This window comes from Eptatretus burgeri, chromosome 8 (genome assembly GCF_056783735.1).
Source record: "Eptatretus burgeri isolate ZD-2024b chromosome 8, Ebu_testis_v1, whole genome shotgun sequence".
In the NCBI taxonomy this organism is placed as follows: Eukaryota; Metazoa; Chordata; class Myxini; order Myxiniformes; family Myxinidae; genus Eptatretus; species Eptatretus burgeri.
In genome coordinates, this window is record NC_140968.1 from 101,237,859 (window position 1) to 101,259,476 (window position 21,618).

Sequence of the window (21,618 nt, forward strand, 5' to 3'; positions counted from 1 at the left end):
ACCTTTCAGTCCATCTCAAAATGGCAATGGGCCTGGAGAAGATCTGGAAGTCAACACTGTTGACCGAAGCACCAAGATGGAATTAATCAAGGCTTCGGATGGTCTGGAGAGGCAGAATCGATGGCTGCTACACATCTTGACTCCTCTGCCAAGTGCTCGTCGTTCCAGGTGACCACGTTCAAAACGGCGAAGTACGTGGTGATACACGTTCCTTGTCATACATCTCGAAAGAGAGAGCGCTGCCTTTAGTTTGCTGGAAATTATGTGCATGCCCCGGATAACCAATCGCCCTCTTGGTTTCCTGGAACCCCTCTCTGGCCTCCCAATCCCTTCCACCCACCCCCTCCAGCCTCACTCCAATTGCACCATAAGAGGGGTGGAGCACCGTCAACCATTGACCGACCCAAGTGCCACTGTCACCGACACAAGCCTTGACCACTCGGTTCATACAAGTTATGAAGAACGAGAGCTTGTGCCCAACTCGGTTGGGCCGTTCGACATGTGCTGACCGGTATTTGCTAATAATTGGCCCATTTTACGTTCTGCCGATCACATTCCAGATTTGTCCGATTTGGATGTTGGATTTTTCGATCACCACGTCACCCGACACTTGATCCCATCGTGCTTTGTGAAAACTTAACACCATGAGGTGCATCTCGTGTCAAACAAAAACCACCAAAGCGTAACTTTCAGGACATTCTTCACCTGATTTCACCCCAGGTATGAGATTTATGAATGAGAAGAGTTTCACTTCTCATTTATGAATGAGAAGAGTTTATAGAACCCCTTACCCTGTGCAGTCTTGAGAGACAGACAGACAGACAGACAGACATGGACGGGGTCTGTAAGCGGCGAATTTGATTGGTCGTGGTGATGTGAAATGCCTCGTACTTTGTTCAAGTACTGCTACATGGAAGGGGTTTGAAAGTGTCGAAAAGGCGATTTGTGTTCTGCAGTGTTCAAGTTCATAATTAAATTGAAACGAGCCTGGTGTTGGCTTTGTGGTTCGGGTGGCTGGCTTGTGATCTTGGGGTCCTGAGTTCAAGCTCCGTTGGCCGCTGAATTGACAACAGGTGGGGTTGACTCAACCTGTCATCTTTCCGAGGTCGGCGAAATAAGTACCAGTGTTCTGGTGTGGGGGCAAAGCATCAGCGGCACAGCCGTGCCCCCAAGAAAATGACAGCTACCCGGCAGCCAAAGCTGCCATACGCAAGAAGAAGAAGAAGAAGAAGAAGAAGAAGAAGATTAAATTTAAATAATACAATGATATTAAAAGTTTCAGATTTTTTTTTTTTTGGAAGTTAACTGCTGTTGATGCAGCGTCTTTTACACAACCTTATACACCACCTTCATGCTTATTGTTTGCGTCCTTTAAAACAGTAAGTTTCCTGTTTGGAATGATTTTCAATTTTGTTTGACTGCCAGACAGGCAGACAACTTTGAAAAATTTTTTTTTTTTTAATATAAATCTCATTCCTCTATGCGCATGTACGCTCAGTATGACATTCCGTACAAGTTGCCGAAATCAGAGCCAAAGTACTGCTAGACCGCAGGTCCGTGTTACAATTCACGTTCTGATTCGTGTTCAAATATGATATTCAATTGAAATCAAGTCGTTCCTCGATCATAAACTGACGACTCGAGACGGACAGACAGACAGACGGCGAAACGATTGATTAAACCCGCTTTACGCTTCACACACCATCAAAAGTTCCAAAAAATGTTGCACAAAGTGCGTGCGTGCGTGCGTGCGTGCGCGTGTGCGTGCGTGCGTGCGTGCGTGCGTGTGTGTTACTGCCTTGGAGTTGTTGAGGCTGGTGAAGTTTGAAAGACTAAACCTCTTCCAGCAGTTGATTTTGTAAATAGATTGTCGGGTTCCTTTGAAGACCCTTCTGGTGAAACGGTGTAAGAATATCAGATTTTCTGGGATTGAATGACTCGTCCCAAAATGAAGGCCAGCATCTGATCCTCTCCAGGTCAGCAGAGAGTGAAACGGCTGTTGCCAGCCTGTTGGTTTGAAGTTGTCTGACTGGGAGATGTGTTGGGAAGTTTTTTTTCTGCCGAGCGGTATGCGCCGACGATACAAACGAGGGAAATCGGCGAGTTAGGAAACCAAGTTGGCCTTGCATGGCGCACACGGAAGGGTGCGTGGATACGTGGAATGCCTGAGATGTTTCCAGAGACAAAGCGCCGACCTTTTGATTGAGATTCAGAGCCTCCATTGGTTGTTGAGATCGAGGAGGTGCATCTATCCAATGTTGAGGGGCCAAGAGGGAACCAAACCAATGATCACAGACCAGGCGGGTTCAGAGGTGAAACGACTTGATGTCAGCTGTGACGATGCATTCCATCACTTTGCTTAGAATTGGAAGCAAGCCAATTGGACTGGAAGGACAGGATTGATTGTGTGTGTGTGTGTGTGTGTGTGTGTGTGTGTGTGTGTGTGTGTGTGTGTGTGTGTGTGTGTGTGTGTGTGTGTGTGTGTGTGTTTTAATGCGTTATCTAATATATAAAGTTCTTTCGAACCACTGACTGATTGATATTAAAGATCGGTACCTTCCAGGTGACGTAGAAAGCTGAAATTTTGCATGCCGATGGACTTTGAAGCCGATACACCGGGAAAAATCACAGAATCATCGGACAACATCCATAAATGAAAAGATAAATAAATGGGGAAAAATGCAGGTGACTGACCTGAGACAACGGGGAAGCACGGTTCGTATGCTTCCACAATGTGTACGCACACCCTGCTCGTATTTTAATAATATTATTGAAGTTACACTTGTTTAAAGTGACTTTATTGAGAGTCTTGACTCTAAAGGTACGCACTCACCTGGGTAGTTCGTCTAAGTTGTCGAGCCTGGGTTCGAATCCCAACCCAGCTATAAACTGTTATCCCGGTGTTTTGCAGACAGTGCGATTCATCAATGTGTGTGCCGTCCCTCGGATGGACGTTAAACCAGGATCCCATATGTCAGCATCCGTTGGTGGACGTGAAATATCCCACGGTGTCCTTTGCAAAGAGAAAGCAAGTTATCATCGGCACCCTGAACAAATTACTAATTCTCGTCAGGTCTGACTGCTCGGATGGCAATGGCAAACCAGCTGGCACAACCAAACAACCACGCAGCACCACCCTTGCCAAGGGACTGCTGAAGCAGCGTTGATACTGTGTTAAAGGTACGAGGTACATTAATCAGATCATTGATGATGATGATGATTGTAATCATGGTTCCACTCACTTTTGTAAATTCAACTCCACTTGTCTTTTAATCAATTTATACTATCACTGTTTCTTGTCCCTCGATTGCCTTCACTCCTCTCCGATATGAAATTCCACCTGTAGATACCCCCTCCCCCCCCCCCGGACCAATCATTCAGAGGATCCAAATTATCCTGCACCTGTTAGCATTCTTCCAAGCTATCATTTACAAACAACAATGAATCCCGAGCCGACATCTGCGGTACTTTTACGAGTGATTGCTTCACTTTCGTTGCTGACATTTTCCCATTTATTTCTGTTCTTTCCTGTTTTTGAGCCAATTCACCACTCTGGCAGCTTGCTTCCTGTATCACAGCACTGATTATTTATAATATGGGAGCATGTGCCGTTCCTGTATTATATGGGAGCATGCGCCGGAGAAGCGCGTCGCTGCGTCCACTTTCCGCCGGCACTCCAGGGGCCTCCACCGACCATCCCCCAGGCATATGCCAGGCCCATCCCCATCTCCTTGAGATGATGGTCAACCTGCTGCAACCACGAGGCAGGTGGTCGGCCCACTGGACTCCTCCACTCATGAGACTCCCTCGCTGAGAGAATCTGATGAGCAGGATCATCATCAGGAATACGAGCCAAATGTCCATACAGATGGAGCTGAAACTCACGGACAATGCAGGTAACAAATCTCATTTGAGTCTCTCAGAAACCGCTCGTTGGACACAAATTCCGACCAACGATAGGCAAAGATTCTCCGAAGAGACCTGGTACCAAAAGAATTAAGTCTCCCTCTCAAATCCCTGGTCAGAGTCCAAGTCTCACATTCGTAGAGCAAGACTGGAAGCACCAAGGACCTGAAGACTCAGATTTTCGTCCTCCCACACAGGTATCAACAGCGCCACACCCCATGATCCAGTGAATCCATGACTCCCCAGGCCTGACATCGATGTCTCTTGACCTCTGGCTCACAGCCAGCAGAGATATGAATCTCTTCATGACCTCAACATCCTCAGCACAAACAGGCAAAGACAGGACAGCAGCATCCAAGATGTCACCGAAAGCCTGGATCTTAGTTTTGACCCAAGAAACCCGTAATCCTAGCGGCTCTGACCCCTCATTCAGCACCTCGAGGGCCCCCAAAAGGATATCCAGTCTCGACAACGATGACTGCATCATCTGTGAAATCAAGGACAGAGATCTTGACATTCTCAAACGATGCACCGCAGTTTGATCTTTCCGACATCCTCCCTAGAATCCAGTCCATACAAGTGCTGAAAAGTGTGGGGGCCAGTACACATCCCTGACGAACTCCAGTAACAACTGGAAATAAGTCAGAGATGGTACCACCACACTTCACAGCACTCTCAGTACCAGAGTAGAGTTCAGACATCAGATTGATCAGTTTTGGTGGCACCCCACGAAGACCAAGAATCCTCCAGAGGACATCCTGATTCACTGAATCGAACGCTTTACAGAGATCAACATAGGCTGCAAGCAGCCCCTGCCAAAACTCTCGTCTGTGTTCGGTGAGGACACGAAGGGCAAGGATACGGTCAATCGTTGACCTCTTTGGTGTAAAGTCTGACTGCTCTGGACACAGGTGCTCAAGAAGATGGTGGCGAACCAAATCAAGAATTTTTTGAGCAAAGACCTTGCCCGGCACTGAGAGCAGCGTCACCCCTCGGTAGTTGTTGCAGTCTTGGCGATCACCCTTCCCTTTCCAGAGAGGGACAACAAGGCCCCTCTTCCAGTCAGTTGGGATGATGCCTGTGTTCCAGGCAGAGCACAAAACTGCATGCAACGACACGAGTGCAGCATTTCCACCAGCCTTGAGAAGTTCGGCATGGATGCCACAGATCCCTGGAGCTTTACCCCGTTTCAACGGGTTCACCGCAGCCCGTGTTTCCACAAGCGAAGGTGGACCACAGTTGATTGAAGGGTCATCAACAGGGATTGTAACACCCTTGACATCCAATTCAACAACTGGGGGATCAGCCTGGTACAACCGCTCAAAGTAACCGGCCCAGCGGGCCTTCACTTCAGACTCCTCTGTCAAGAGCCTACCACTCTCTGCTCGAACTGCAGTGCTCCGAGGGATGGGCTTGGATGAACGTAATGTGCGAATTCCCCTGTAAGCGGGACGAGAATCACCTGTCCACAGGTGATGCTCTACCCCCTCACAGATTCCACGCACATAGGCCTCCTTGTCCACCCTCAGTGCACGTACAGTTTTACGCCTCAACTCCCTGAACAGCTCAGCTCTGCCATTCAGCCTGGCCTTGCGACTCTGGGCAATGGTATCCAGTGTCCCTTGAGAGACAAAATTATTTTTCATCCTACGGTGAGTTCCAAGACATCCACGGGCAACATCAAAGATGGTGATCTTCAAGGCACTCCACAACCCCTCAGGATTCCCCAAAGCACCCAGACCCCCCAAATCTCCACTCAGCATGTTCGGAAATTCCTCAGCTCTCCTCTCATCCTTGAGCTTGCCCACATCCAGCCTCGGCTGGGATGGTACCATTCTCCTGGATTTAAGGTGCAACTTCAGAGATGTTACAACAAGCCTGTGGTCAGTATTGAGGAACTGAGCACTCCGGTAGACCCTGCAATTCTGGATCATCCTCCAGGAACTATTAACGAGCACATGGTCAATCTCCTTTGCCACACCGCCAGCGTTGGAATACCAAGTCCTTGTGGACGTTGAAACCATGAACCAGCCACCCTAAGTCCATGACTTCTTGCAAAGTCAAGGAACTTCGTGCTATTCTTGTTAATAGTTCCTGACCCATGGGGACAAACACACATCTCATAACCATCCCTATCAGTTCCAGTCGATGCATTGAAATCCCTCAAGACTCGAAGTGTATCTCGTCTGGGGCACTGATCAACCACAGACTCGAGTGTGGCGCAGAATGTGTCCTTCACGGTGAGATCACTCGCCTCAGTCGGAGCATAAACAGAGACAAGAGAAATGACACCCAAGGAGTGGCGAATCCTTCGTCTCATAATACTCTCGTTGACCGGTGTTACCTCAATTATCATTGGACACAGCAACAGCAACTCCTTGGGCATGATAACCATCAGAGCGACCAGACCAATAGTAGGTGTGACCACCTGCCATGATCCCTCCACTATCCACTATCCAGTCTCCAAAGACCAAACCTCAGAGTGCTGCAATAATGTTCAAACGCTTGAACTCAGATGATGACAGACAGGTGATCATCCTCTCTTCGGGATAGGTGGACGGGTCACGGCTCCGACATAAGAGGCTCGGCCGAAGGTGATTTACCTTTGGGGAGGTAGTTGTAATTTGTTCAGATGCCAAAGATGACTCGCCCACTCCTTGCGGATGCCCTGGGATCTTTAATGTCCACCAACTAATGCTGGCAGATAGGACGCCCATTTTAACGTCCATCCGAGAGACGGGCGCATACATCGATGAATCATCCTACCTGCGAAACTCCAGAATGGCAGTTTGTAGCCGGTGCAAGATTCAAACCCAAGCTAAACAGTTTCGAGGTGGGTGTGGATCCCTCCAGTTGAGACCATCCTACCATCTCTACCTTTGCCATTACGGACGTTAAACTTGCTCATCTATAATTTGCTTCTGCTTCCATTGCACTTTTTAATTATGTACAGCTCTAAGAAGGTTCCTCGTACCCGCAGGGGATTCTAAACGGGGTTGGGACAGAGAGGGCAAAAATGCAAATGGGGTCTTCCGTCATCGAGCCAGAAAGCTGGGAGCAACAATTCACATTTATTGCCACATCTGATGCAATTTAAATGCTCTAATGGTGGCAAGGTGCCCCATTCGAAACTGTTCGAGATATACACCTTTTTGATACCTTGGGACCGTAATAAAAATTTGACCAATTGCAAATGAATAGTCGGAGGATTTCCAACTTTCCATTTGTCCCAGATCTTCCTGTTGTGCGGTTGAAGAGGAAAGTGTGCCTCAGTAACCGCACACTGAACATGCCCTCGTTTTGGACATTCATTGGTGTCAATTGTTGAATGGAATGTTAGCCCACAGGGTCTGTACGACTGATTATGTTTGGACGGTTCACTTTGTCACCTGAAAGTCCAGGCCATGATACGTGTGTATTGTTGAGCTTTGTTTCTCAGGTTAATTTGGGATCGCCTGCTGGATGTGTGAGTATATTTTTAGGGATAGTGACATGCCATTGAAACCACAGAGGGACAGATATGCCTTTACACAAACGAGCCTCATCATCGATGGTCAGATTTTGTGTTTAACTTTGCAAATCAGAGCCGTGCTGAGTTTCGATTTGATTCCAGTTTTGAAGGAGAAGGTTTATTTTGCTGTTCTGTGGATTGTTAGAGTTGAATGTGATTTGGGGATTGGGGGGGGGCATGGGGGTATTTTGTCAAATAATTGACTTGTGGCTCCAATAATAATTATTGGGAATTTTGAGAGAGAAACACATGCTCCATTAGTAAGATATTCCTGACACTGTGAATTTAAAAATCATTCATTGCCAGACAGACGTTCAGCTTTCTCGAGCCAATACACGACTTTCAAAATGACGTAATCCACCCCAAAATTGCTCGGTGCACATGCGCAGAAACTGCAGAGTTTTGGGGTGAAATGAAGTAGATTGTGCGTCCGGAATAAGGATTGCTACCTGAAATGGCTCCCAATGCTTCGAAAAGAAGTGGAAAATAATTAGAAAAGTACCCGAGAGAAAGGGCTGTTCCTCTGAACAAGGAAAGACTTGGAGAACTTCCTCGGCTCATCAAACAGGCAGATGCTCGTCCTGCAAACTCCCTACCGTGAAGGTACGTGTGGTACACGAACCGCCAACGGATCACTACCAGGGAATAGACTGTATCTGGATTAGGTGCTTCTGAACACAACACTGATGCTTGTGAATGTACAGAGAAAGTTTAAAATGATATTTGTTACAAATCATGTTGGGAGGAGTGGGGGAAGCTTGACGGGAGCTGTGAGGACTGTTTATATTTAAAAAATATATACAATTACGTTTGTGGAAGGAAAGGGGGGGAGGGGTTAGAGTTAGATATTGCCATCTACCAGATATAATTGTATTGAATAGCATGTTCTGTGTACGAGTAGTTAGCCCCTCTTGATGTAATCAGTAGGAACACATCAGCTTAAGCAATGTCTTGTTTGCATGTGCACCATACAGGGGGTGGGGCATGGTAATAATTAGTTAGGGATTATGGTAAAGGAAGTGTGTGTATAAACCCCGACATAAACCTCCTCCAGGGGTGCCGGGAGACTTGGCACGAGAGCAAGAAAGGGGTGGAGCTGTAGATTCCTGCCAAGGGGCGGAGCGTTGCCCCGGAAGAAGAGAGGAGCCTGGTTGGGCAGTTGGGGTTAAAAAAAAGGGAGAGCGGTTGGTCAGAGGAAAAAGGCGAACATGACGAAGAGAGCCGAGTGACTGAGGATCACAGTTCTGAGAGTCTGAGAAGAGTTTTAGGAGGTCGTCTTGCCTGCCCCTCTTCACCCTGTGTCCATTTGACATCTTGATAGTCACCTCATCATCCCTCATCACGTGCTTGTGGCTGCTCCACGACCATCTCTCCCCCCACACGCCACCACCAGAGCAGAGCCCCCCGGTTTTTGTCCCTTTCCCATCAGTAACTGAATCTGGTGTGAGGCGCCTTTGTTTCTTTAGATTCACTTTATTCTCATTGTACATAATTATTTATTATCAAAACCGTGTCCCCCTTTCTTCACCACCTCGACCCGCCGTCGTATTCTTCTGTCAGTTGATCATCCCTTGTTTTTTGATTCAGGAATAAACCGGTTCGTTTTAAAAAGAGCTAAGGTTCTTGTCCCTCACCTCACGAACCGAGTGCACAAATCCGCCATTAATTTGGAACGTCTCCACCGGAGGTAAAACTGCTCGGTACATCGCGGGGTTTTAACCTCCCGCCAAAACGAGCTCATCATTGGTTGAGCCGTTGATGCTGCAATATTTTGTTTGGTTCCAGGGTCACAAAACAAATGTGAGATTTTTCCATGTATTGTTAAAAGGGGAAGTGCGAAGTGCGTGCGTGCGTGTTTTATCTCCACAACTGAAATGGTACAAACCCAATGCCTGTCGTCCACAGATATTTTTCCGTGAGTTCAATTTTCATTCATGGACAGAATAATTATCGTTGACCATCTTGAAATTGCCACTCTTTCGTCTAAATGCTGAAAGTTATGCTTAAAAAAAAGAAAACATTAGAATTACAGATTTGGTGTTCGCAATGGCAGGTTCAAAGTTCCCATTCCCCGAATCACTTTAAACACGAAAGTCACGTGTTGACCAATCGACCTCGGGTGCACAGAATTGCTGCAGTTGTAGCGCCGCCCGTGTACTCGCCCATTATGTTTATCAAGCGACATCGCATTGAATTATGTCAAACTGAAGAGTTCTTTTGGGTGAGACAAAGTGTTAATGTCATCCGACCGTGTGTGAGCTTCCCTGCTTGGTCCTGTCTGTGCAGGCCATGAGGCTCAACAGAGTGCTCTGTGTCTATAAATAATGTATTGGTGAAGGGCCAGCTTACAGATGCCCTCTCTTGGATACCGAGAACTCTTTTACAAGGAATTTTTTTTTTTTCCTGTTCCAAGAATGTGGTGGCGATGTGTAACCCACAGCTGAGCTTTTGAACCTGTACCAGGTGTGCTTACATCGAATGCTCGATAGTTATTATATTCTCGTCGAGATGTATAAATCGTTCCTATCCCCTTGGTTCACCCCGACGTCGGTGTAACCACATTATCATCTCCATTTGCCTGAGGATCTTCCAGCACTCGGATGGGGAATCCGTCCGAGTTGAGAAACGCTGAAGTTTTCTTTGGGACTTGTTTTGAAGTCTTCACCACTAACCTGGAAACGTATTGTTCATGCACTCGTTGAACAGTTTACAATACCAACTGTCGAGGGGAGAGATGCAGAGAGACCACTGCATGCATTAACGACTCTCCGACTGAATGACCCCTTCCTTAAAACTGTCCTCGCTCTCGTCTTTTTACCCTCAAGTTATGGTCCTTGGTCCTAACACTGGCAACTCTGATGAAAAACTGCACGGCACCTCCACACCCTTCATTATCTTAAACATATCCATCAGATCCCCTCATAATCACCGCATAGCTGAGTCTCGCTGTTGGAATAAATCTCGTAGCCCTGAGCTGAACCCTCTCTATGGCACCTTTGTCCTTCCTGAGTTGATGTGACCAAAATTGCACACAATATTCTAGATGTGGCCCTCAATAAATTCCTGGACAATGTTAACACCTCCTCTTTTGATTTATATAATTGATCCCCCTCTGAATACAACCGAAAGCCTTATTTGCTTTACCTATAGCTGCCTGGCATTGTGCTACCTGCTTACCTTCCCGTATATATTACCACCCCAAATCCTTCTCCTGTGTGACACGCTCCAACATTACCCCTTACATCCTGTAATCTCTATTTTCATTGTTCTTTCCCATCCCCAACACCTTACACTTTCTCAGGTTAAATTCCATCTGCCAATCTTTTACCCAATCTATACAAGTATCAATACTTTCCTGAATCTGATCACCACCCCCTCTGCTGTCCACCTCACCTCCAAGCTCTTCACCCTTATATCCAAATCATTGATGTGTCACGATGAATAATAATAGTCCCAGTATTTATCCCGAGGTACCCCACTACTTGCATCCTCCCAGCTCGGCATCCTCCCATTCACCGCCACTCTTTGCTTCTTCTCACTAATCCAGTTAATTACCCGACCACTCCACAAGCCCCCACCGCAGCGACCATCCTCCTACGTGGTACCTTATCAAATGCCTTCAGAAAGTCGAGATCTACGCTATGTCCACTGCCATGACCTCATCCACCCAATCAGACACTGCTTTATACAACTCCGATGGATTTGTTAAACAAGACCAACCTCGAGTACATCCATGTTGACTACCTTTAAATCGTTTGAAACTATTCAAATGGTTCCCTATCCATTCCCTAATGAATTTCTCAAACACCTTCCCCATCCCAACGAGTTGAGGCGACTCGGATCCGTTAGTATGTGGGGGATGCGTGTTATTAGTTCAGTCGAGGCCGAGCGAAGCGAAGTGGAGGCCGTTTATTTCTGATGCGTGAAATCCCGAGGTGCAACCCGTGCCTGCAGAAGAGACTTTTTTTAGGTCCTCGTGGAGGATCTCCAAGTCTTACTCACTTAGTTGTTCTTCATCTTCTGCTTGTGGACTTTCTTTTTGTTTCACAGCCTACAGTTTTCATCGAAACTTCCTGAAACTTGGCATATACGTGTAAAAATACCCCGCGCAGACAGTAACCATCTCCGATTTTGAAAATTCCTCCTAGAAAAAAAAGTTATGACGTCAAAATATCTCCGCTAATGGAAATCGCCTAAAAAATTATCTCCGAAACTAGGCAAGCTTTTTGAATTCTGTTTGCGGGAATCGAGCTGGGCATTAGCACAGATATAATTTATCGCAAACGTGATACATCACAATGACGTCATATTCGTTTTTATGATGTCATCATTAAGAGGACGAGGATCTTAACTCATTTGAGCTTGTTGGAATGCCAGCCGCATTTTACATCCAGTCACGTAACTTTAAAATAAAATAAAAAAATTAAGAGAACATTTCTCCATGGGTAGGCTGTCTCATGTTGAAAGGTGTGTGCCAATCGCTCAAGCAGTTGCAAAGAAAACAAATTTAAAAGCGAATAAAGGTGAAAAAGTGATGGCGGAAGGGGAAAAAAACAGTGAGGGTCTCATCCGATGTTACACAACATGGTCAAGGACGGTTGTGGACGCCTATTACTTGCGTTATTATTATTATGCAATTATTATTAATGTTGTTGTTATTACTTTTGTTATTGGAAGTGGCCTTGGAAAAATGGCGTAAGCTGCTACCTATACACCTTAACATAGCATTTGTCCAAGACGGAAAAACCCGTGCGAGGGGAGCAAATGAAGTCGGTAAAACTTCCATTGTACGACTCTTAGTCCCCCTCGAAAGTTTGGTTGAGATTGGAGAAGTGAGGACGGAATGCATGACGGTCAGATAGACAGGTAGACAACAAATTTAGTGTTTCGGTGTGTGATAAATCGTTCATCCAAAGGAGATTTTGTCACAAACACTTTGTTGGTCGTCTCCAAATGCGGCTTTCAAAAAGTGGAACGGAGTCCTCCGTGGTCTCGAAGTACCCACCTCAATTTCAATGATCACCCACCCCACCTAACCCTAACTGTCTGCCGACATCATCCTGCTGTTGAGTTACTTTTTTTTTTTCGGAGGTTGGTGGCAGGATTTACACTCTGGCCACTGTAAAAGCCATCAATCCACAAAACACAGGAAAAACGCAAGGAAAATTGAAAACCCATTTCATTGGAGTACCTCCTGCGCAGCTGCCTTCCGCAGGGCAGCTCACCGGATGACAGGATTGGGGAAAAGCTTTCGGGACCCCCACTCTGATGATAAGATGGAAACCATGGGGTAACCTTCCAGGGTCAGATTGTGGTAGTGTGTCAGAGTGGTGCTGAGGTGTCGTCCACCAGACGGTGGTCTCCTTGGGTTAACCTGAGGCGGTCCCTTCGGGTGGGTGCCTGGAATGTCCTATCTTTAAGAGAGGATGATCACCTGTCTCTGTCATCTGAGCTCAAGCATTTGAACATCGGTATTGCAGCTCTCTCTGTGGTTCAGAGACCGGATAGTGGCGAGATAATGGTGGGTGGTTACACCTACTATTGGTCTGGTCACTCTGATGGTTACCATACCCAAGGAGTTGCTGTAGCTGTGTCCAACAAGCTGATTCCAATGATAATTGAGGTAACACCGGTCAACGAGCGTATTATGAGATTAAGGATTCGTCACTCCTTAGGTGTCATTTCCCTGGTCTCTGTTTATGCTCCGACTGAGGCGAGTTATCTCACCGTGAAGGATGCATTCTACGCCACACTCGAGTCTGTGGTTGATCAGTGCCCCAGACGAGATACACTTCTAGTCTTGGGGGATTTCAATGCATCGACTGGAACTGAAAGGGATGGTTATGAGGCAAGTATTGCTCCCCATGGGTCTGGAACTGTGAACCAGAATGGCACTAAGTTCCTTGACTTTGCAAGAAGTCATGGACGTAGGGTGGCTGTTTCATGGTTTCAGCGTCCACAAGCTCATCGCTGGACTTGGTATTCCAACGCTGGCGGTGTGGCAAATGAGATTAACCACGTGCTCATTGATGGTCGCTGGAGGATGATCCAGAACTGCAGGGTCTTCCGGAGTGCTCAGTTCCTCAATACTGACCACAGGCTTGTTGCAACTCTGAAATTGCAGCTTAAATCGAGAATGGTTCCCTCCTAGCCGAGGCTGGATGTTGGCAAGTTCAAGGATGAGAGGGTCGTTGAGTTTATGAACAGGCCGAGTGGAGATTTGGGGGGGGGGGGGTCTGGGTGCATAAGGGGATCCTGAAGAGTTGTGGAGTGCCTCTAAGACCACCGTCCTTGATGCTGCCGGTAGATGTCTTTGAACTCACCGGAGGGCGCAGAAGAATTTTGTCTCAAGGGCATTGGATACCATTGCCCAGAGTTGCAGGGAGGGCCAGGCTGAGCTGTTGAGGTGTAAAAATTGTATGTGCACTGAGGGTGGACAAGGAGGCCGATATGCAAGGGATCTGTGAGGAGGTAAAGAATCACTTGTAGTCATGATTCTCGTGCTGCCTGCAGGGGAATTCACGCATTACGTTCCTCCAAGCCCATCCCTCGGTGTACTGAAATTAGAGCGGAGGGTGGAGAGCTCTTGACAAAGGAGTCCGAAGTGAAGGCCCGCTGGGCCGGTTACTTTGAGCGGTTCTACCAGGCTGATCCACCAGCTGTTGAGTTGGATGTCAGGGGTGTTACTTCCCCATTGCTGACCCTCCACTCAAATGTGATCCACCTTCGTTTGTGGAAACACAGGATGCGTTGAAATGGGGGTAAAGCTCCTGGGATTTGTGCCATCCAAGCTGAACATCTCAAGGCTGGTGGAAATGATGTACTCATGTTCTGTGGTCTCCTTGGAACACAGGCATCATCCCAACTGACTGGAAGAGGGGCCTTGTTGTCCCTCTCTCGAAAGAGAAGGGTGATCGCCAAGACCGCAACAAGTACCGAGGGGTGACGTCGCTCTCAGTGCCAGGCAAGGTCTTTGCTTGGATTATACTTATTGAATGGGTTCGCCACCATCTGTTGAAGCACCAGCATCCGGAGCGGTCAGGCTTTACACCAAAGAGGTCAACAATTGACCATTTCCTTGCTCTTCTGGGCCGCATCGAATGCAGAGGAGAGTTTCGTCAGGGGCTGCTTGCAGCCTATGTTGATCTCTGTAAAGCGTTCGATTCGGTGAATCGGGATGTCCTCTGGAGGATTCTTGGTCTTCGTGGGGTGCCACCAAAACTGATCAATCTGATGTCTGAACTCTACTCTGGTACTGAGAGTGCTGTGAAGTGTGGTGGCACCATCTCTGACTTATTTCCATTTGTTACTGGAGTTCGTCAGGGGTGTGTACTGGCCCCCACACTTTTCAGCACTTGGATGGACTGGATTCTGGGGAGGATGTCGGAGAGATCAAGCTGCGGTGCATCGTTTGGGAATGTCAATCTCTGACCTTGAAAGTACTGAATGAGAAGTTGGAGCCGCTGAGATTACGGGTTTCCTGGGTCAAAACCAAGATCCAGGCTTTCAATGACATCTTGGATGCTGCTATCTTGTCTGTACCTGTTTGTGGTGAGGATGTTGAGGTCATGGACAGATTCACTTATCTTGGCAGTGATATTCATGTCTCTGCTGGCTGTGAGCCAGAGGTCATTTAGATCTCTCGATCAGGCTTGGGGAGTCATGGATTCATAGGATCATGGGGTGTGGTGTTGTCGGTACCAGTACAGGAGGACGAAAGTCCGAGTATTCATGTTCTTGGTGCTTCCAGTCTTGCTCTACGGATATGAGGCTTGGACTCTGACCAAGGATCTGAGATGGAGATTTAATTCCTTTGGTACCAGGTCTTTTCGGAGAATCCTTGGCTATTACTGGTCGGACTTTGTGCCTGACGAGCGGTTGCTGAGACAGACTCAGATCAGATTTGTTACCTGCATCGTCCATGAGCATCAGCTGAGGCTGTATGGACATGTGGCTCGTTTTCCTGACGCTGATCCTGCTCACCAGATTCTCTCAGCGAGGGAGCCTCGTGAGGGGAAGTGGCCAATGCGCCGACCACGTGCCTTGTGGTTGCAGCAGGTTGATCGGCATCTCAAGGAGATGGGGATGGGCCAGGCATCTGCCTGGGGGATGGCCAGACGGAGGCCCCTGGAGTACCGGCGGAAAGTGGACGTAGCGACGCGCTGCTTCGGCGCATGCTCCCATACCTGACCCGACTTGATGGGATCATTAGGTCGTACGTGAGAGTTACTTGCTTGTGTTCAATAATTGCTTTTGGTTCATGTTTCCTTGCTTTCTGTAGAACTGGTGTATTGAAATGTTTTCACATGTGCCAGTGGATTACTTGACACACCCTGTTGTACCTTTGTGTATCCAGCTGTTCTGACATGTGTTTTTTTTTTTTTTTTTTTTACATCCCGATTGGAGGGGGCTCGTGGCTTTCTGTTTCCACCTTGCAGAACCTAAGCTTGCCCGATTGGCTCAGTCCTGCCATTTTTTTTTTAAAGACATTCGTGTTGTGTCCTCGGTCTTGGGCATTTATAATGATTCGTTCACCATCCCAATGAGCTAACCTCTTCTTCGCCATTCCTGTGACCCTTCTTTGGTTTTTTTTTTTTTAAGTTTTCATCAAGTTTTGTTTGAATACAAAGCGGAGACGGACGTGCTTTGCAGTTTGAGATGTTTTATATTTCTCGCTACAACGGCCCGTTTAAGTGTTCTAAAACTACTTCTCATGTTATAGTTCACTTCCACACGTACATTGTGTGTACATTTCACTTCTGTTCAACTCTTTGCTCTGTCCCTTCGGTACTCCGTGGAACACACCCATCAAACTCTCCGCCGGATGATTCCAATTTGAGATCGGTTCTCGATGGTTCGGGCTGGTAGGACGGGCAAAAGGTATGCACACTCGCCTCTGAGCCACCTTGTCTGGGTTTGAATATCGATCCAGTTACAAGTTGTCCTCCTTGTGTTTTACAGGCAAGGTGAGGCATCAATGTGTGCACCATACATCAGATGGACTTTAAGCTGGGGAAGCTGTCTGCTAGCACCGGTCGTCGGTGGATGTTAAAGATCCCACGCTATCTTTCATGAAGAGGTGACTCATCTATGGCACCGCAAACAAATTCCAAATTCCTGTTCTGTCGTACAGGGGGCACTGCATCGGCGGCATCGTCCCGGCGAGAACTGATGCCAACTCGCAGCCAAGTGCTGCATACGGACGACGATGCATATCCTCAAAAGATCGAGGTTGATGTACCCACTAAATTATTGAGATTTGGTGACCGAGTGGTACCTGTTGGAAGGACCGAGTCCGTTGCATCGCGGTACCTTGGCCAACTTGCAAATTCCTATTCAAGTTTAACCGAAGAAGTTCTTTATGAAATAACAAAATGTAACGTTCTCCAGGATAAGATCTCAACTGTAGAACCGGTAACAAGATAAGTCGACATAACATTATGTAGACAGGAGAGGATTTTCATTTTTCGAAATGAGACTTTGGTGTTTATCAAATGTGCATTGACAACACGCCATTTGCCTTGCAGTGAAATTTATCCGAGAGGTAACACCGTTCCTGAAGAAGAATTCTTCCATTGCTGAGCTTGGCTGGGAAGTCCCCGACGGCCCCGGGAGTCTTGGTCTTGCTGCCGAAGGGCAAGTGTCGGGCAACGGGACGTCTCATGACAAGGAGCAATGCATCTTGCCGTTAAAAATGTGTTTCGTGACACGGCGGGTGAACATGCCTGATCCAGACAACAGGTGAAGACATCTCAGGCACCTCCGACTTTAATTTTGTCTATTTATTGTTGGATCGTCGAACGATGCTTACGAGGTACCGTGTATAATGTACATATTACGTATGCTGTTGAAATATGGCCCCGAACTCCCCCTCTTACGAACAGCGTACACAGTAGTACCTCTACACTTCTGGGTTCCCATAAACTGCACACTCTAATTGGCATACGTAGTCCAAGCACTACTCCAACACGTGTTGATGGGCATTCCACGAGTGTAGAAAATTTGCTTTGGTGCATTGGGACAAAAGAACTATCAATATGTTTTGCTTGAGTGTGATGTTCTTTTTAAGATCTACTAAAGTCCATATATGGCTGGCAGGATGGCCGAGAGGTACTTGGACATGCCTCCGACATCGAGTTTGGGTTCAAATCGCGACTCGGCTTTAAACTTCCGACCCGGTGTCCCGCCCTCACCGCCACAAGGGATTGCAGGCTTAAATGTATGGCCACGTAGTTTATGCGATTAAAATTGGTGTTCGGGCAGAAATTCGACCGAAACGGTGTTCACCAAGCGTGGGTTGCACCGTCCCAAGTCGACCCGTCCCGTCCCAAAGTGTGTGTTCAAGTGAACCAAGTTTATAAAGTTCATGTTCAGCTCGTGCTTATTGTGTACAGGACAAGCAGCATGTTGATCCCTCATCACCACCCTCCCTCCCAGTTTCCTCTTTCCTTGCATGGAACATGTATATGGCTGCTGTGACCTTGACAGCCAAAATGTAACGGAGTGAAAGATAAACCACGATTTGTAGAACAAGTCTTTGGGGTAATGTTCATGTCATTCTTCTGATATTGGAACCCGAACCTCTGTGTTTAACACTGGAGTTGAGGGATACGATCTTATCGTTCATTAGGACCGGTATTGATACTTTAGAATGTGAAATGTTATCCTTTCTACCCACACCGTGACACGTACTTTAACTTGGAGCACAATAACTCGGTGTGCGTGTCGTGGTCAGGCTGATGGAGCTGCACTCACCAGATGGTACTCGTACCGTGGTGCTCCGTTGCAAGGACTCTGCGAGTGTGAATGCCTGGTTCGCGGCTCTTCTCAACAACACCGCGGCGCTCCTCGAGCCGGTGTTGCAGGATTCCAATAGGCTGTTCCGAGAGTCGAGCAACATGAAGAACCTCGAAGGCTCTTTGCCTCAACAGATCCACCACATCGGCTGGCTCACCCGCCAGGTTTGTTCCCCGCACACACGCTCGAGGCTTTGTCATCGATTCGTGTGCAGCTGTCTCAATGCGCCATTGAAGTTCAAAGTTGGGGATTTTAAAAGAGGTGGGGAGGAAGCACGACAACCTGCAAGTCGGTGTTCGGTTTAGGATTAATGGGGGTAAGGATTGGGGAATGACCTGAAATATAATAAGCAGGAAGATCTCACTTTGTCCAATGAGGATGGCTTGCAGCCACCATGACGACAGGTATGCAATTTAATCCTTATCAAAAGTTTCTTCCAGAGGTGTTTTCCGAGCTTTCAATTCCAATCGACTCTCGAGTTCGGTGCAGACACCCAAGACCCCATCACAGCACAACATTAGCTTATGTAGTCCAACTGGTACTCCAACACATGTGTTAGCTCTCGTACGAGCCTCAACAATTTTTTTTTTGTATACCTTGTCGAGGCTCGTGTGAGAGCGAACACACAATGCACAGCAAGGGGGCATGAGACAAGAGGGGCGGGAGTGGGAGGGACAAAACAGTGGGGAACAGACACATTAGGAGATCTGTGGAAGGGAGAGGGATGGGGATGGGACGGGGAACATGGCGAAGAGAAGATGGACATTATAGGGACTTTCAGGAAGGAAAGCAGGGGAATTGAAGGAAGTGGGCTTGGGTGGATTATCGGGGGTAGAAAAGATCGAGGATTTGGATGGGGGATGATTAGAGGTGGTGGTGAACAGCTGTTTTGAAAGCCTGGAGGGAAGAATGGGAAAGAATAGAGTGAGGGAGTTTATTCCAAAGGCGGGAATGAAAGAGTGAAGGTGAGCAGTGATTCGTGATTTTGGTAGTTTTACCAGGAGGGGGTTGTTGGCAGACCTTGAGTGCCCTGTGGAAATGTGGTGGGGACAAATCGCAGAGAGAGCAGGGGGGCGAGGCTGGAGAGTAGATGATAGAAGACAGAAAGACCACCGACAAACCTGTGTTGATTGAGTGAGAGGCCCAGACTCAGCTTCATCGCGGGAGATGCCGATGATCTTAAATGCCCTGGTTTCGACAGCGTGAATCCGAGAAAGGTGGGAGGCAGGAGCACCAGCCCAGAGGGGAGAGCAGTACTCCATCAGGCTACGGACAAAAGCTTTGAAAGTGGTCAAGAGCTCAAGAGGGCCGAGGAAGGACTTTGCACGACGGAGGATTCCCAGTCGGCGACTGGTTTTGGAGGTGAGGTTTGAAATGTGGCTTTCCCAGGAAAGGTCATGGCAGATAGTGAGACCCAGAAGCTTGAAAGAAAGGACTTCTTCCAGAGGATTGTTGAGAAAGTGGATGGGGGGGTTTTCTCAACAGTCCTTTTGGAGAGACATAGTGAGAGTGTGAGATTTGTCTGGATTGAAAGACATGTTCCACGTGTTGGACCAGTTTGTGATTTTATCCAGATCTGCAGTGAGCGAAGAAGCTGCTGCTTGCCAGTCTGAGGGATGACGGATGGTACGGCAGAGGGTGGAGTCATCAGCAAAGAGAAATAGAGGATTTTCCAGAATCGGAGAGATCATTGATGAAAACCAGAAAAAGAACAGGGCCCAGTACGCTACCTTGAGGAACTCCAGCCTGGACAGGAAGAGGGGATGAAAGAACTCCATTTAGGGCCACACGTTGACTGTTACAGGAGAGGAAGTCTGCGAGCCATGAGTGGAGATGGCCTTGGATACCATGGGAAGAGAGTTTGGTGAGTAATGCAGGGTGCCAGACTGTGTCAAAAGCACGTGATATGTCCAGGGATACGGCTCGGATTTCCTGTCTAGCATCGAAGACCTCCATCCATTGTTGGGAGAGCAGAAGCAGCATATCCAGGGTAGAGTGACCTGGTCTGAAACGGAAATCAAGTCATGATCGGAAATTAAGCCATTGGAGAAGAGGAAGGATTTAATGTCTGAAGCGATGATGGATTCCATAACCTGTATCAGTTTTTGGTTTTACGGAAAGAAGTATATCAGAAATGTCTAAAATGCAGTGGTCTTCAATGTCAGGAAAAAAGAAACTATTTGCAGGTCCGTTTGGATGAAGAAAATTCACTTTCACTTCATGAGTGTCCTGAAAGGCTTCCATGATGCAGGCAAGCCACCATTTTCCATCATAGTGCAATGTGACAAAACCTGAGAGTTTCCCGTTAAAAGTTGGTGTAGATTTTGAAATAGCTGACTCGATACGGTGTTCCTCGCTAAGACGGAATTCGCGTACTTGAAGAGCAGTTTCAGATATAGGGACGAAAGCATGAAGTTTTTGAGTTCCACCTATGGCTTTTGGCCGTTTTTAACCTTTCTTCCAGATTTTGTTCTTCCTCGCCATACGCCTCTTGGATCCCGTAACCGAACTTCATTTCATTCAAACCATTTTCAGCAAAGGTGAAAAGATATTTTGGAGAAATAATTTGACTGTCGTAAGGTCTATGCGGGTTCTCACGTGTTGCTTCTCGTTTGACTGTACCTCCCACGCCATCTGAAGGGCCCTTGCCATGACTTGTGGCAAAAAATGCCATTCTGTGTCAATACCATACTCTGATTTGTGATGACATAGGTTTATGAAGGCTTTGCCATTCTTGTATTGGCCAACGCAACCGTCTGAGAAATAGTAAAGTTTCTTTACATTTCCAAAGCTAGATTTCAAGTGTTCAATGAGCATTCTTTGGAAGAGGTGGACTGAGACAACGTCGTGAGTATTGTATTCTGATTTAATCGTGAACGAATCGTGGTTTAATTTGCCGTCGTCCGATTTGAAATAGTAAGCCCAGGGGTGAATTGTCGCTTGAGAGCAGCTCCGATGGAATCCTTGGGCCGCATCCTGTACGACAAACGAATAGTTCTCTGAGAAGTCTCCAATAATGACAAATTCTCCTTCACCGATTTCGTATTTCTGATTTTTCAGAAACTGAGATTGGGCCTTGGCAATGAAGTCGTGTCTCACTAATTTCACCGCGCGCTCACAGAATTGATTAATGAATTCTTCCAAAGGCAGGACCATGGAGCTCAGTTCAGATCTGTCGGTGGATGTCCACCGTTTCAACTGAATTTCATCCATATCCTCGAGTTCATAAGCACTCAGTCGCTCGGTTTTGAAGTCTTCAATTGATGGGCAACTTTCACAAGTTCTGAAATACCATGCCAGTTGTGCTGGGTTACAAACTATGCGTGCTATCACATGATGATAACAAGGAAGTTTGGCTATCTGTGGCATTTTGGAACCAAACATCATGAGTTTCACATTTTGAT

The 21,618-nt window shown here is 47.2% G+C and overlaps 1 protein-coding gene across 1 annotated transcript in view; it reads left to right on the forward strand.

Moving 5' to 3' along the window:
- The window catches only part of SNTB2 (syntrophin beta 2), a 54,872-nt gene that overhangs the window by 14,290 nt on the left and 18,964 nt on the right, over positions 1-21,618 (forward strand). The window contains exons 2-3 of the mRNA XM_085893290.1: positions 16,945-17,158; positions 18,153-18,378. Coding sequence (XP_085749416.1) covers positions 16,945-17,158; positions 18,153-18,378 — 440 coding nt within the window. The remainder of the gene's footprint in view (positions 1-16,944; positions 17,159-18,152; positions 18,379-21,618) is intronic.